General features: G+C 48.9%; 8 protein-coding genes across 8 annotated transcripts; 3 read left to right on the top strand and 5 right to left on the bottom strand.

Moving 5' to 3' along the window:
• Positions 1-583: 583 nt before the first annotated feature.
• N7533_005670 (uncharacterized protein) lies at positions 584-1,589 on the top strand (the record flags this gene model as incomplete). Its single annotated transcript, XM_057102320.1, has 2 exons — positions 584-597; positions 659-1,589. 2 exons carry the CDS (start codon positions 584-586, stop codon positions 1,587-1,589), a joined length of 945 nt encoding a protein of 314 aa, XP_056961950.1.
• A 367-nt stretch (positions 1,590-1,956) lies between these two features.
• On the bottom strand, positions 1,957-2,916 carry N7533_005669 (calmodulin; the record flags this gene model as incomplete). The annotated part of the gene is made up of 6 exons (XM_057102319.1): positions 1,957-1,991; positions 2,068-2,280; positions 2,371-2,496; positions 2,611-2,653; positions 2,702-2,758; positions 2,914-2,916. The coding sequence occupies 6 exons, from the start codon at positions 2,914-2,916 to the stop codon at positions 1,957-1,959; spliced, it is 477 nt and encodes a 158-aa protein (XP_056961949.1).
• A 1,193-nt stretch (positions 2,917-4,109) lies between these two features.
• Positions 4,110-4,346, bottom strand: N7533_005668 (uncharacterized protein; the record flags this gene model as incomplete). Its single annotated transcript, XM_057102318.1, has 1 exon — positions 4,110-4,346. The coding sequence occupies one exon, from the start codon at positions 4,344-4,346 to the stop codon at positions 4,110-4,112; it is 237 nt and encodes a 78-aa protein (XP_056961948.1).
• Positions 4,347-5,374: 1,028 nt separating this feature from the next.
• N7533_005667 (uncharacterized protein) lies at positions 5,375-7,011 on the bottom strand (the record flags this gene model as incomplete). The annotated part of the gene is made up of 2 exons (XM_057102317.1): positions 5,375-6,778; positions 6,853-7,011. The coding sequence occupies 2 exons, from the start codon at positions 7,009-7,011 to the stop codon at positions 5,375-5,377; spliced, it is 1,563 nt and encodes a 520-aa protein (XP_056961947.1).
• A 1,706-nt stretch (positions 7,012-8,717) lies between these two features.
• N7533_005666 (t-SNARE syntaxin TLG2) lies at positions 8,718-10,113 on the top strand (the record flags this gene model as incomplete). Its single annotated transcript, XM_057102316.1, has 4 exons — positions 8,718-8,740; positions 8,824-9,341; positions 9,449-9,792; positions 9,865-10,113. The coding sequence occupies 4 exons, from the start codon at positions 8,718-8,720 to the stop codon at positions 10,111-10,113; spliced, it is 1,134 nt and encodes a 377-aa protein (XP_056961946.1).
• Positions 10,114-10,500: 387 nt separating this feature from the next.
• On the bottom strand, positions 10,501-11,979 carry N7533_005665 (uncharacterized protein; the record flags this gene model as incomplete). The annotated part of the gene is made up of 5 exons (XM_057102315.1): positions 10,501-11,351; positions 11,418-11,559; positions 11,617-11,675; positions 11,730-11,822; positions 11,919-11,979. 5 exons carry the CDS (start codon positions 11,977-11,979, stop codon positions 10,501-10,503), a joined length of 1,206 nt encoding a protein of 401 aa, XP_056961945.1.
• A 463-nt stretch (positions 11,980-12,442) lies between these two features.
• N7533_005664 (clathrin light chain CLC1) lies at positions 12,443-13,416 on the top strand (the record flags this gene model as incomplete). The annotated part of the gene is made up of 4 exons (XM_057102314.1): positions 12,443-12,482; positions 12,559-12,782; positions 12,858-12,958; positions 13,065-13,416. The coding sequence occupies 4 exons, from the start codon at positions 12,443-12,445 to the stop codon at positions 13,414-13,416; spliced, it is 717 nt and encodes a 238-aa protein (XP_056961944.1).
• Positions 13,417-14,241: 825 nt separating this feature from the next.
• Positions 14,242-15,143, bottom strand: N7533_005663 (uncharacterized protein; the record flags this gene model as incomplete). The annotated part of the gene is made up of 5 exons (XM_057102313.1): positions 14,242-14,399; positions 14,469-14,546; positions 14,603-14,680; positions 14,730-14,842; positions 14,896-15,143. 5 exons carry the CDS (start codon positions 15,141-15,143, stop codon positions 14,242-14,244), a joined length of 675 nt encoding a protein of 224 aa, XP_056961943.1.
• Positions 15,144-15,611: the final 468 nt, after the last annotated feature.

Genomic DNA, 15,611 nt, shown 5'->3' with positions numbered 1-15,611 from the left:
TCTCCTCTTTCTATTATCTCCCACTACTCCTAATGGCCATGCCATCTATACAAACCCACACCGCCTAACTAGGTACATATTCTGCCCAATAATTCAGGCCGGATAGCTGAGGCGGAAATGATGCCTGACTTTCTGCCGGTCGTTAATCTGTGTTCCCTTGAACCAATCACTCAATCAAAGACACTGAATTACTGCACAAAGCTGGGCTGGTATATCCTCCATCTGCTTGTTAAGAAGGATTCCATACTAATATGCACTAGGATCCGGAGTATTTACTGCATAAATCGCTTCATATCTGGGATTGATAGCAATTGGCAATAACCTTGAATTGACCAACCAGGCCTCTGTTATCCGAGTCTGCTCAGCTCACCGTTGAATAAAAGCAAAGGCTTGGACTGGTACTGGTAGTAATATAGCGAGAGCTCAACTCTAGCCGAAGTCAAACTTGAAGAACATTCGACCTCAAAGCTCCCCATTTGGGCAGGTCAATCGTCAGGCCAGGCCAGAGCACCAGCACCTGGGCATCTGATCACAACCCCGTGGTCTATATAAATTCCTGCGAACGCAGACCTATACACACAAAATGCCAATCACAGGGTAAATAAACCCAACAGGAATACCACACTATACACACCGTGATCGAACTGACAATCCAAAGGGTCTACTTCATCCCAGCACACCCAAACGCCTCAACAGCCCTGGGAAACATAACAGAACGTCTCCGCTCGTCCTTCCCAGATGAAGACCTCATCCAACTAGGCCGGTGGACACTAGAGCAGAAGCTCATGCGTGACACACCAGGTCTATTACCCGCGTCCTCGGGTCCAAACCAGCGCCCCTCAAAGCCACGGTATATGCAATTTCTCTCACTGAGCCATTACCACAATCACGGCTTTATATATACCTCCGAGCCAGCAGAGCAACCGTTCAACATACCTAACGCCTCTTCGCCCTCGCCCGCTGCTACTCCGGTTGCGCCGGGGAGTGCGAATGATAGTACCACGACTAGTAATACCTCGTCCATGCTAATGACAACGGTTCCGCACTCCTCGTACACAACTCTGTTCCAGCATTTCACCTACGCTTGCCAGCCCTTCTGGTGCCACCGATTAACCGTCGTCGTTCAGAACGGCGTGTTCTACGATATCGGCGATTTCCGTGTGCGACTGGGCGATGTGCGACAGACTTATCCGACGAATCGTGTTCGGGGGACGGTCGTTGAGATCGAGTGGCGTGGACCTTCGGTGATTGATTCTCTGGATGGGGCTGTTGTCTCGGATGTTAATGGGGAGACAGACTCCGGCGTCGATGTGTCTTTGTCTGTGCTGGAGGAGAGCGATGTTGATGCTGAGTTTGCGGCGACGGCGTTGCTGATTCGCGAGTTTTGGGGCCGGGTTGGGGTTGAGGGGGCTAGAGAGGCGATTCTTGTTCCTGGCATTGGGAGTGAAGTCAAGGAGCGATTGGTGAAGATCAAGGGCGCGAGGAATAATCGGGGTGGACTTTCTGGTTCCGCTGAAGATAATCCTGATCCACAGGCTGGGGCCGATGTGGCGAGGCAGTATATGGAGGTTTTACGGTTCAACCGGTGATTGGGGCATATAGTGAGCGTTTAATTGTCTACGTTGTTTACATTCCCACACGGTTGTGTCGGTGAACTCAAGAGTAGCAGCATATACCTTGATAGATGTGAGAAATTGAATATCAATTCACATATGTATGATGAAACGCAGCCCACCCCACGGCCCGATCTTAACCCGATACCTCGCTACCTGCATTCCAAAGTGTACGCTTGATCATGAAGAATCAAATCCATAGCCCAGTAAAAAGGCATAGACTACAGAGATAGTATCGGGAACTGAGCTGGAAGACAATAAGAGAAGAAAAGGTAGAGAAACATCCTCGTTGAGAAAATCGCGATTTCAGCTAAAGACGGAGAACACATGGCGACGTGGAAGTTTATTTTTGCATCATGAGCTGGACGAACTCGTTGTCTAATAGAATATTGGATTAGTAGGTTTTCGAGGGTTGCAGCATGGCGTGGGGTGGAGGGAGGGAGGGCATTCGTACAGTCGATACGTCCATCGCCGTCTTGGTCGGCCTCGCGGATCATCTCGTCAACCTCATCGTCGCTCAGCTTCTCGCCGATGGAGGTCATGACGTGACGCAGCTCAGCGGCGGAGATGAAACCGTTGTTATCGCGGTCAAAGACCTTGAAGGCCTCACGGATCTCCTCCTCGGAGTCGGTGTCCTTCATCTTACGGGCCATCATGGTGAGGAACTCTGTAGGCGCATGTCAATATTGAAATTTTTGTGGCGGTCGGAGGAGAGCAGACAATCGGAGGAATAGATAAACGGATTGGGGGAGCGTACCGGGGAAATCAATGGTACCGTTGTTGTCGGCATCGACCTCGTTGATCATATCCTGCAGCTCAGACTCGGAGGGGTTCTGGCCGAGGGAGCGCATGACGGTGCCAAGCTCCTTGGTGGTGATTTCTCCTACAGATCGCAAATAGTTTTAGCCGGGTTCAACGATTATTTGATAGAATACAAGCGCAAGGGAAATGCCGCCCGTGAAAAGGGCACGGGATGTTCAGCATGGGCCGTACTTACCATCGCCATCCTTGTCCTGTCGATCACAAGATAACCCGTCAGCCTAAATGGTCCCACGCTCACAATTCAATTCGGAGGTTGGATTACTCACAAAGAGGGAGAATGCCTCCTTATACTCGGAAACTTGCTCTTCGGTGAGAGAATCGGCCTAGAAAGATGCGATGGCGGCGTCAGTCAACAAAACAGGACAACAGTGTCTGTCCCGCGGGTGCGGGGGAGTGCTTTGAGAGGAGGAAGTCTCTCCATTCCGCGATGCAGGATAGATAGAGAGCGACAAGGAGAAAAGGGAGGATAGAAGCATACCATGTTTGCTAGATCTGGAGGGATTTGCAAAAGGGGGAAAGAAAACAGAAGGGGAGAGAGAGGGGAGGGGTCGATGGAGTTTCTGGCGGGGAGGAAGTTAAGGGGAAAGCCAGCCTTACGGAAGTGGCAGAACTCAACAAGTGGCCAATCACAGCCAGTGAGTGACCAAGCGGTCAGCCAGACCTTTCATCTGTACTTTGAGTAGTTAACTACGGAGTACATTAAGTAAACTTAACTTACTACTTTTACTTTTACTCCGTACTTCGTACTCACTATCTAACATGCTGTATTGACAGCTCCCCTACTTCTTGGCCCCCACCATCATCCCATCTCACTGTTCCTCGTGGCTCTACCCAGCCTGGCTGTGTTCGAAACACTCCTTCAGCTGACGACACCCGGCGGATCGAACAAAAGCTTGGTGTTTGGTCTTGCTCGCCCCGCTAGCACCAGCCAAGAACCATGACTGCAGATGAAGGTCGTACCTTACCCCTGCGGATTCGAGCCTGGTGGTGCTATCGGCCCCGCAGCTGACCCTGTCTACTCCCCACGGAAAGCATGATGCTGCCACTCGCCACGGAGGGGTACTCGGCTAGGCCCCAAGTACATATCCAAGTCCAAGGCCAAGTCCAAGGCCAGGGCTCAAGCCCCGGACCTCATCTCCTCCCCCCTGCCTTTTTTCCTACTTTTGCCGAGGGTAGGGCTGAATGGTGGGCTCCCATAGGTAACCTCCTTTGGAGTACCACTCCGTAGTTGACGCCATCCCAAGAGAAAAAGAATACATCAATGCTAATCATCAGAGCCATTCAAGTTCCGGTGACTCAGAACTCAGAACTCATTATAGAAATTTAGTACATATACATTGAATCATGATCCATTTGTACATTAGCGGCCTCAGATATTGAAGAAGATAGCGTTCCAACATTGTCGCTTTTCAAGTCCTGGTGGAGTCCTTTTAACCCCACCAACATGCAGATCAAGCCGACAATAGTATACATAGCGGATACCTAGGTAGATTATTGATAAAAGAAGGAAAAAACTCCAAAGGGCACCACATTAAACCCATAACCATTCAAATAAACCCATAAATTCTTGCAATGTTGCAAATTCTAGGAACCAAGACTTCCAAGATCTCAGTCTCCAAGTCCCCAATTACTGGCAAGCTCTCTTTCCCTCTCTTCAATCTAACTTGTCGTATTTCAATTTTCAGTCTTCTTGACTGGTTGGTCGTCAGATGAAACAACGAGAGTATTTGCTTTGCTCATGGTCGACTCTTGGGAGATCGTTTTGTGTAAATCTTCGTCGGGTATCGAGGGTTGGCTGCGATGTTTCTGAACTTTTCGCTGGACAAATTTCCACGCATCCTTTGCGACTTGCACATCTGTGCGTGGGGCTGGGCCATCCGTTGATCGTTGAAGGGAACCGGCGCCGGCCATTATAATTGTTATATCAGAGGGATAGATAGGCTTTTTTTGGGTGGTGAACTTGAATGCTTGTAAGTCAAGCAGTATCAATCGTAATGAGAGAGGAATGAAGCAACTTGGAGGTAATGGTACAAATCTTCAACCAGAGATAACTATTCTTTAAATAAGCACTTTAGAATCTCTTATTACAAATTCATCATGACTCATGGGCAATACGCTACCCCTGTAAGTTCGGAGATAGATGCTCAGCCTCCATGGCTTACTCTCAATGAACGGTGACTGGTGCTGCCTAGACCCGAGAGCTGGGGAAACAAGCCTTCCTAGGCTCCAATGAGACGCATACATAGTACTTCAGCGATCAATTCCCGTTTCAAGTCCCCGCTTTGAAATCAGCATTTGCTATAAATCGATTTGACCGACGTGGCTACAAGACAAAATACAAAAATATTTCCGAACTAGGCCTCCAATGCGATGACAGCTTAAGGAGACAATCCACCCATGGATGGTTACGTCACGAGCCTTGGACTAGCCCTATTCCGACGCCGACACGGCCGGAATGAGTCCGGACCCCGCAGATCGGAGTGCTAACACATGGAAAGAAGAAATAGTATCATCGATGCATTATAGGGAAACAAATAATATTTTGCTTCGGGTGAACGGTCGAAGATCCTATTTATTGGACTTCTCCTAACGGCCGCTTTTTGCAAAATCTGTTCACCTATATTAAATTACTCTGAGCCAATGATGCAGTAGCTTGCTTCTTATAGAGAGATATTTAATAAGTTGTTTGCCTCTAGATACTCCATCGAGGTTGTTATTCTGCATCAAAAAATAGTCGAGATGACTCAAGTGCTTGGAGTTTAAAGATCTCGGAAACTAGTATACAATCAAACTTTCCACTAGATGAAGAAGTTAGTCGCAGCTTTCGTATTGCTCAAGGGCGGCTTACCAAGCTTCGCTTACCAATATTCACCCATTTATATGAATGTTTCAGCAAGATTGAAGAAAAAAATTAAGACTGGGTGTTTATTCTTGTTGAACTAATTAACAACATTTGCTTTGACCCCCATTGTTGCCAGTAATGAAACGCCCTGAAAGATTGCCAGAACTATGAAAAGCGGCGCTGGTAAAATACCCACGGTCCTGCTGTAAATGGCATTCATCACAGCAGGCATGACAATCCGGGAAATCGCATGTAGAAAGCTCAAAATTCCAAGTAGCTGTCCTATTTGGTCATCGGACACGTACGCGGTGAGACATGATGTTAAAAGAGGAGATATAGGAGCAGAGGATGCAACAACTAGAGACGAGATAATGAAAGCGCCAGGGGTCGGAGCTAAAGAAATGCCAATGTAACCCAGGACCTGGAGCATTAGGCAGAATTTAATAGCACCCATTTCTCCAAATTTTAGCAGAGGGATACCGGAAGCCTGCCTGTCACACCGACGCACAAGCATCATTGCCGTGGGGAATATCACTATTAGGACGAGGACACTCCAAGATGATGTCAAGGCCATCACTACACTTTGTATGGCTGGTGTCCAGTGGAATAGATATCCTGGATACGCCAGTTGAAGCGGGGAGATGCCTAGGTAAATACCAAAGACGACAAAATCCACAAAGGCTAGAACAGCCATGTTTCTTCGTCGTGAGATACTTGATCCACGAATCGACTCGAACGATGACCATATCGACTGAATTGTGCTTTCGCCTGAGCGCTGCTCTGTATCAGCCATGTGACTGCCAGTGGAATGCTTCTGGCGTGATTCCGGCAGGATAAAGCTGAAGGTCAAGACGAGCAGTAAATGGCTGCAAGCAGCGATCTCAAATATGAATTGGAAAGAGCCGAAAGTTGTAAGGAGCACACCCGCAATGATAGGACCTAGTACCAAAGTGCAGAATAAGCCAGCTTGTAGATAGCCAAATAGTTTTGCACGGTCTTTAAGAGGAACGAGATCGGCAATATATGCTTGCGACGTGCTTATCGAGACTATAAGCCCACCACTGAGGCCCTCAATGGCGTATCCAACGAGAAGCCAGTAGACATCTATAGAATCGGGATACCATAGCAGAAAGAGAAGCAAGACTTCTTTTATAAGCGGACCTACTGCGGTACAAGCAAGGATTCGCCTGCGACCGATCCGATCCGATAGAGAGCTCAATATTGGCGTCGAAAGGGCACCGAGAAGACCGGACGTCATTTCGCTGTAGAGTAAAAACTGCGATAGTTGGACTTGTGCATGCTCGTTGCCAAGACAATTATTAAGCTCCTTGAAAAGATCCGGGCCTTTGCTTTCCGATTGCCCTATGGGATTCTTCAAATTGTTTTCTGACTCGGAATATTGCTGGTGACATATCAAAACGAATATTGAGTTGAGCTCGGGGACAGTCAAGATGCCAAAAACCATAACGTAAATGGAATAGAGGCAGATGATCCATGCTGGCTACAATATAGTCATGTTAGCCATAGCCCGCAAGTTATCATTTCTGGAAGCAGCACAGGCAGTCTGTGGCATACCGAGGGTTGGCGAAAGCGCGCCCAGTTTGATTCAAAAAATCGGCCCGTCCCGCCCATATCATCGTCATAACCGATACTGGTAGGGCTCAAAGTACAAGGGCCTTTGCTCTGTAGGGATATGAGGGGCTCATTCTCTTCATCGGATCGACTGAACCTCATTATGTTGTAAGATAAATAGCAATTTGAAGGTTAAACTGGAGAATATCGGGTCCATCTAGCATGAACTTGAGAAGAAAGACTAAGAATTTGAAGTGAACTTACCTAGGTATATAAGGCTGGCCGTTGAAACTTATGCACGCGATGCGTTGCGATATGATATCATACACGTGTTCACCTGCAACCACTCTTCACCCGTATCACGGAGAAATGCTCACGCGGCTCGTGCACTGGGAAGCAGCCCGTATTAGCCGCGCATATATACGGAGCCCTGGAGCAATGCATGGCATTTGCATCTGCGGCAGGGTGGAGAGACCAGGTGCAAGACCACACCGACTTTCGGGCCGTTCCCGGTACTCTAAACTTTGAACTTGATTGTTTTTTCTTCGATGGAGTGCTTCAAAAAGTCTCTAGGCGACTAGGTTTTTCTATGCTATTCATGTACTGTTCCAAGTATTTCCAACAAAAAATTCAACCTACTTGGGTACCAGATAGACGGCACGTAGGGACCACATGGCAATAGCTGTTTCAGATACGCCCTGAGTGCGTGCCTGTGTCACTTGTTGACCGAGGTTACACAGCATTCCAAGGTTGTCGAGGTCTGCTCCCACGACGCGACTCCCTCTATCAACCATCAACACTGATTGGATCATTTCCAGGCACATATATCTCGGTGGAGAACCCGAACCAAAGAAGTGATGGATCACTCGGTTAGTAGATCTGGTCCCTAAATAGAACTTGCTTAATACCATGACAGGGGTCCCACCCCAACATTCTGGGTCACGGTGTGAATTGTAATGTACGTTTGATCCTAGGTAAATCGCAATGAGATGCCCACTAGCAGGTGAGTGATACCTACGAGTAGTATTTAGTAGCTAGGTAAGTAACACCTGGGCAAGCAGAGGAAAGAAAAGAGAGCCAACACCGCCCGGCGACCTCTAGGGCTTATAATAATATAACTGAAAATTTGTAAAAAAAAAACAAATATACAACGCTACGGCTACTAGTACTGCTATGGGGCTTCGACTGCTAGTAGCACTAGTATATAATCAGATATCATTCCTACTCAAGTTCAGGTCGTTTCAGTTGGCAGCGCCGGCGGGCATTCTACCTGGTTCACTAGTCCCATGAACCTGAACGAACCTCTCATCACAAGCATCACTCAGCTCCGCCCCGATCCCCGGACGAACCTATACGGGGTGAGCAAATCAGAACGAGAACCTCATCGATCATTCAGGTCATTCAAGTGGTCACACGGCTAGACTGTTTTCTTTTAGAGACCATAAGCTCGGATACGTGTCTAGAGGCGCTTTCCGCGGCTGTGACTTCGTCCGGTGCAAATAATAGAGTTTCATTAGTTGGTGTGCTTGCAATATACTCATGAACATACTAGCTACTACGGGGTACATACAAATCTTCAAGTTCTGTGGCATAGTCGATAGCCCATCTGACCTATACAGGCCATACCAAATATACAGGCAGAATTGGTGAGCACAGCCCGGTAATGACGGGGTAATACGGCGGAGCGGACAGAACGGGAGCTTTCCAATCGCGGCTCATTCAAGCCCCGTTCAACTCCAGATTGACCTCATCGCCATTCACCCCGTCGAATGCGACAACACCGCCCACCGATAATGATATTCGCTTATACGACACTACTCCCTCAATAAACCCCTCTCGCCCGCCTCTCTCACTACCCCATAGCCACGATGTGGCGGGATCGCACCAACCTGTACACATTACCCCGACAGCTAGGCCCCGACCCTCGCAGCTACAGCATGACTCGCGATACTAACCGATTGCATCTTCTAATAGCTATATCTCCTACCGGCAATCATTTGCACACCACCCCTCCAAAAAGCCCCGTTTTGGCGGCCCCTCCAATGGCTTCGATACGTCCCAGCCGGAGGAGAGTCGTCGCCTGATCTCCGAGACGGGCGGCTTCGAAGAAGATGGCGACATGGTTATTGAGATGGATCTGCTTCCGCCGCGCTGGGTCGATGTACAGGAGGAAGTTTCTGAGTACTTGGCCGATATTGCGCAGAAGTCTTCGGAACTGGACAAGTTGCATCAGAAGCACCTACTGCCTGGGTTCGGAGACGAAGATGTACGCAGAAAGGACGAAGGCACAATCGAGCGTCTGACGCAGGATATTACTCGGAGCTTCCACGATTGCCAGAAGGCTATCCAGCGGATTGAGACGATGGTTCGCGAACAGCCTGGTGTCACGAGCGGCGAGGAGACCATGGCGAAGAATATCCAGATCTCCTTGGCGCAAAGGGTCCAGGAAGCCAGTGCCAGGTTCCGGAAGAAACAAAGCACTTATTTGAGAAGTATGGATTCCTTCCACCCCCCCCGCGGCGTCATCCCCTTGTTCTCCTCTCAGCTTGCCCTGTTCATATACTCGGGAGCTACTGCTGACTGACGATGTACCTTGCAGAACTCCGAGACCTGGATGGGATCTCAACGCCATTCGATAGCGCACCTACGCCCGCCCAAAACCCGTATACAGATCCCTCTCTGATGGAGTCGGACGCAGACAAATCTTTCTCGCAGACAATGTTGATGCAGACCTCGCAACGACAAGCGGGCGTAAACGATGCCGCGATTGCGCAACGCGAGCGGGAAATCAATGATATTGCCAAGGGTATCATCGAGCTGTCCGACATCTTCCGCGAACTTCAAAGCATGATCATCGACCAAGGAACCATGCTCGATCGTATCGACTACAATGTCGAAAAAATGAATACTGATGTCAAGTCCGCAGATACGGAGCTCAAAGTGGTAAGTTTACTTCTATCCAATGCCACTCTTTCCAGGTGTCTTCAGTCGGCCAGAACTGTTCTAACTTCACAGGCCACTAATTATCAACGACGGACCACCAAGCGGAAGGCGATGTTGCTCTTGGCAATTGTGGTGATAGGATTGATCATCCTTTTAGTCATTAAGCCGAAGAAAAGCAGCGCGCCATCTCCACCGCCACCTGATGATGAAAGTTCGAACAATATTCGCACTGTTATAGCATCGGTGGATCGTCTTAGAAGGCATTCATCGTCAAGGCGATTTGCCAGAGACAGATGGATGGACCCGGACATATTTCGATAACGATATCATTCTTCAACTTGAAGTTCTTCATACCATAGTTAATAGAGAAGCGCCGGATGACTCTTGTATCATTATGATACCCCCAGTCCGTCCTTAGCCATACTTACGTTTACTAGAACTCCTTAATAGGTACCTAGCTAGTAGGCATATTACAGGGAACCTTGGAACAAAGTATAGAGGCATTATCACAAGTGGAAAACTTCCATTGGATATTGTAGTACTATTTTCACGAGATCATCATCCCTACCTAGTAGGCACAGAAATACGCAGTATGTACTACGCGCGAACCATTTAGAACGAATAGTAAAAAACTTGAAGCAAAACGAAAAGCTCCTGCGTGCAGGTAAAGTGCGAGAGAAATGAAGTGCGATAAGCCTCCGCCTATGCTCATTGCTGCCCTTGTTGTGCGATCAGCTCTGCGACATCCGCATCCAAATCCTCATTCGCGAACTCTGCATAATCCTCCTCGCCATGGACCACTTTGCGCCGTTTGGCTGCACCATTGCTCAGGTCAAAGTCGTTATCTCCACCAGGTGAGAGATCAGATGGATCTGGGAAGGAAGCTCCATTGTCAGGCTGACCCATATGGGGAATGACAAGGGCGTCAGGCGAGTGAACGGATGGCTCTTCTGAGAAGGGACCATGGTTAGCCCGTACATGTGCCTGCGCCGGTTTGGGTGATCCCACTGGGGTGAGAGCTTCCACCGGAGGAGGAGTCAATGCTTCGACCTCAGGTCGGGCGTAATCTCCACCATCGCCGCCTTGATTTTGACCACCCGCGCTCTCGTCCGTGAAGCCGCGAACGATTGCATCCTCGACATCGCGCCTCTTGGATTCTGTTTGTGCCTTTTTCTCAGTCAACTCAGCGGCCATGGTCTCTTCCTTTGCGAGTTGCGTGCGGTTCGTCGCAAGAAGCTTCTCAAGCCCTTCAATCAAGGCCCTTCGAGACTTGATCACCTCCGAGACAGAGCTTTCGGCATTGGCGAGGGTCTTGAGCAAGGAGCTGAGGCGGGCTGCATGAACGGGAGGCAGTGGTTGATCTTCGGGGTTCTGAAGCTTTGCGAACTCCGCGTTTGCAGTCGTGGACGAGGTATTCGAGTACACGGCAGATTTGGTGAGGGCGACTTGCAAGGGGACCAGCGGCTGGAGTTCGGATGGAGTCGATCCGCTCGAAGCGTCCTTGAAAAAAGAGCCACCGAGAGGTTGCTTCTTGGTTGTAGACCGCGTCTTGTCGATATCTAGAATCGGGACTAAAAGTCAGAAACCTGGTGCAAGCTGCCCCGAAGTAATACAAAGGAACTTACCGTTCACACGGGCATCGATCGCATCGAGTACTGGTACGTCAAATACATTGCGCTGCCTCCATACTTCAATCACCCGACGTAGTTTCCCTTGGATATCCACCGAGGAGCCTCTGTATGCCGTGGCCGAGGCCTCGGCGATGATCTATGTTCTTGTCAATCCTGACCCTCGAACTTTCCGAATACGATCACAGCGACTCACCGGCGCAAATGCATCCAAAAATTCGCCCCTTCCTCGAGCTTTCGATTGTTGGGCGACCTCTTTGGGTAGTAGTTAGTCGATGCAACAGCAATGCAATCGGATGTGTCACGTACCGTTAGCGAGGTAAACAAGGCTTAGTCGCTTAGGGGGGCTGCGCATCACGAAGCTTTTGAAGCCAAATTTGCGCAGTTCGATCGGCATGTCGCCTATGAGTAGAGGTTCAGGTTAGCGTTGTCACCATACAGCGAAAGATCTCAGAGTGTACCTATGAAACATGACCCATTGAGCGACAGTAACAATGCTTTCCTGGGTCTCGTTGAGAGTAGAGAGCTTTGCCTTAACGGCATCATCCGTGTATGCCATGTTTGGAAAGTAATATGACCCCTATGGGTGAGAAAAGAGGGATTGATGAGGATTGTTGGTATGGGGAGCTGTTATCGCAAGAACAACAAGAGCAAACGTGAGAACGTGTAGCTAGGATCCGACGGTGGGACCTAGGCTAATATGGATGTATCACGGTCAAAACATAAATTTCAGTTATCTCAGACCGAACAGGCACGAACAGAAACAGCCAGGCCAATTGTGAAGATTGTATGCAGTGAAAGGAAGATGAAGCTGTGTCATATTGAAGAGGCAAACTGCTCTCACCGCCTTGGCAGTGACGGACGGGCACTCCGGGGTCTCGCCGGGCAACAACTGTCACTTCAACACTCACTTCTGCCTCCCATTTACATCTCCACCCTTTTCTGGACCTGCTTTTATTTTCTTTCCATTCTTTGCCTCTTTACGCTTCCCCTTAAAAAAAAGCAAATACTCATTCAGCGACATGGCCGACCGCTTCCCTTCTCTGGAGGACTTCTCTGAAGGTACACTCCACCCTCCACCCACCTGCACGAGGACCCCCATCCACGAAATCATGAACTGACATTGTCATCTCTTCAGGCCAGACTGAGGTTGTTGATAACACTGGCGTCGGCCAGGACGACTTTTTGGCCCGTGAGCGCGCCGCTCTGGGTGAAGACGCCGACCAATTCGCGACCCCTCAAGACCACGCCGCCGACGGCAATGACGACCTGCTTGGTGGTGGAAGCTACGATACCCCCGGAGAGGAACTAGGTGGATTCGAGTCCTCATTCCCATCAGTGGAGACCCAGAATCAGAACGAGGTATGAATCAGATGTTATGCCCCTCCCCTAGAAACCAAGCTTGGGTCGTGCTGACGAGATGGTGAATTGATGTAGCGCGTTGCCCCTGGTGGTACCATCACAGGCACTGGATCTCCTTTCCCTCCCACCGGATACCCCAGTACTCAGGAGCCTGAGACAGAGCCGGAACCCGTCCGGTAAGTCCGAGGAACCCCTCACCTGACACGGCGCATACTGTTTACAGTTCCCCCTTGTCCCGCATTTCTATACATCCAAACTAACAGGGGGATCATATTCGTACAGTGAATGGCGCGAGAAGCGTGATGCCGAGATCGCCCGCCGCGCAGAGGTCTCGAACGAAAAAAAGGAGTCTACTGTTAAGAAGGCCCAGGAGGACGTCGATGATTTTTACGTCTCATACAACAACAAGGCCGACAAGCACCGTGCCCAGACCAAGACCGAAGCCGAACAATTTCTTGCCAACCGCGAGGACACCTCTGCCGGTGGCACTAGCTGGGAGCGCATTGCCAAACTGGTCGATGTTTCCGGCAAGGGCTCCGTCGGTGGTGGCAGCGGCTCTGGTAAGGAGCGCTTCCGCGAGTTGCTCGTCGACTTGCGGAAAGACCAGGAAGCTCCAGGTGCCAGCGGGATCTAGGTTGCTTTACGTTTTGAGTTAAAAGGGTGGACGTTGGGGGAACGTGAGATGTGAAATATCGGAATCCTCCACGAATCATTAACGCCTGGGCGTCATATGATTTTGGATTTTCTGCTGCTCTTTTCTTTAGCCATACAGCAGTATGCGTCAGTCTGGATTTAGAGGTGTTCGTTTTTCTTTTTCTTTTTTCTTTTCTTATTTTACCCCGTCCTGTTATTGAATTTTTCGTCTCTCTCCATGCAGCGAAGCCTCCGGGGGTATGTGTAATTTAAATACTTCAGACTGATGGCATCGTCAATACCAGTACTCATGATTCATCCGCTGTTTCTTACTCAAATATGCAGAGCCTAGTTCAAACCTCAAGGTGTAGCTGCCAGAACCTTCCAAGGTTGGAATACTGAATACTCGATGACACCCCAAACTTTGAACAGCCAGGGCTGGAGTCCAGTCTATCATAACTCTCGTTAATGGATCATGCCAATGTGAATGCCCAGGTGAGTTTCAGTATGGATTCTCCAGGGGGTTGGAAATGGGTTTACTATCATACTGCCCCCGGAGAATCCACTGGCATGGATACAGTTTAGCAGTTGCCAAACAAGCAAATGGCAGATACGAGACAGTTCGAGTTTGTTACTTATGACTACTAGTTCACATCATGCCACCACCACTAGTTTAGGGCATACAACTTGAAGGGTCGTGGAGTAACTTGAAGGCGATATAACACACATCCAAAATTGCCAACGCATCTATTGCAGTAAGAAACTAGTGTATTCCAAAGAATAATTGCTACGGAATAGTATGCTCGGATCGAACGAATAGTCACGTTCACAGGTTGTAAGTGTGAGACTGGATCTTGATGCTCGACACAGTGTAGACCTTGTTATCGGTTGTCTTTAGACCAGACGAGGTGGCTTCATTGAGGCCCAAGGTGCCAGCAAAGGTAGAATCAGCAGCATTCAAAATGATAGTGGTGTCAAGGTATTCTAGAGTAAGCATGTCTGTTAGTACACTGGATTCAAGTATGAATATTCGTATAGAGCTGGAAAACTCACCATGTGCTGCAGTGGTGCTTTTGCATGCATCATCCTGGCACTCAACAGCAGTGCCCCAACCCTGTGCTTGTCCAGAACCTAGAGCAAAAGTCAGCTAGATCATAGAGTACATATGGACAGAACAGATTACTCACTGGTTGAAAGAGTAGAAACACTCTCCCCGTTGATGTAGACTGTTTGGTCATATTTGCCAGTGTCATCGTTGTACTTGTCTATCTTCCTGTTAGCCCTGGAGATGATAATACACAGTGAAATTCTCACAATGCATTGTAAGCTCATCACCGGCAGAAGCAGGGACCTGCTTTCCACCAAGCTGCTCCCCTTGAAGAGTACTAGCCCAAGTACACCATTGACCGGATGTTGCTCCACAGTTACTATCAAAAGTTAGACAGTGATTTCTGCAAGAAGTACTCCCCAATTAGCTTACGCATTAGGGTCGGAGAAAGAGACGGCGAGAGCCTGGATCAAGTCACCGCCGCTTGTCCCCATGCCAGGCCACAGGGCGAGACGGTCTTTCTGGGGGCTTGGAGTCGTAGGAAGAACCAATGTGGTGTTGGCTTCACGGATCCAAGACTGTGTAGGGCCGAGGGAAAAGGCTGGTCCAAATCCGACAGTGTCTTGTGCACTGGCAAGACCGATTAGGGCGAGAGCTGCGATATTTCCGAGAGTGTTCATGGTTGCTGTTCGTATGTTGTGTGGCAACTGGGAGTGGGATAGAAAGCCTGGGAAAGGGGCTTTAAAATGGAAATCGCTGTGCTACGGAATTCAGGACTACTTCGCTGGAAATTGAGATATGTTTCTCCGATATTCACATCAAGTATTTCTCCGACAGTTAGAGATGGTCTCGGACGTTTCAAGTTAGTTGCCCCGAAACATTAACGTTGGCGCCGACCACCTAGATGTTGATCCACCATAATAATAACATGCTAGTTTCAGTCTGCTACAGGTGGAGATTTCCCCCTATAGGGGATCAGTATTCTTCACAGTAGCAAATAAAGAAGTAACCACTGGCATGTTTTAGAGCTAGTAGAGCGGAGTAGTGTGGCCTTAGGTAACTATAGGTTCGTGATGATGAGGTATCCACAATCAGACCCTGTCGCTATTACGCTAGATTGAATTATTTTAAAAGCTAATTAAATACCG

Source organism: Penicillium manginii, assembly GCF_028828005.1.
Source record: "Penicillium manginii strain IBT 31320 chromosome Unknown utg000004l:1.0-7231830.0:1.0-7236170.0, whole genome shotgun sequence".
Classification (NCBI taxonomy): Eukaryota; Fungi; Ascomycota; class Eurotiomycetes; order Eurotiales; family Aspergillaceae; genus Penicillium; species Penicillium manginii.
This window is presented reverse-complemented; position numbering and strand designations above follow the sequence as displayed.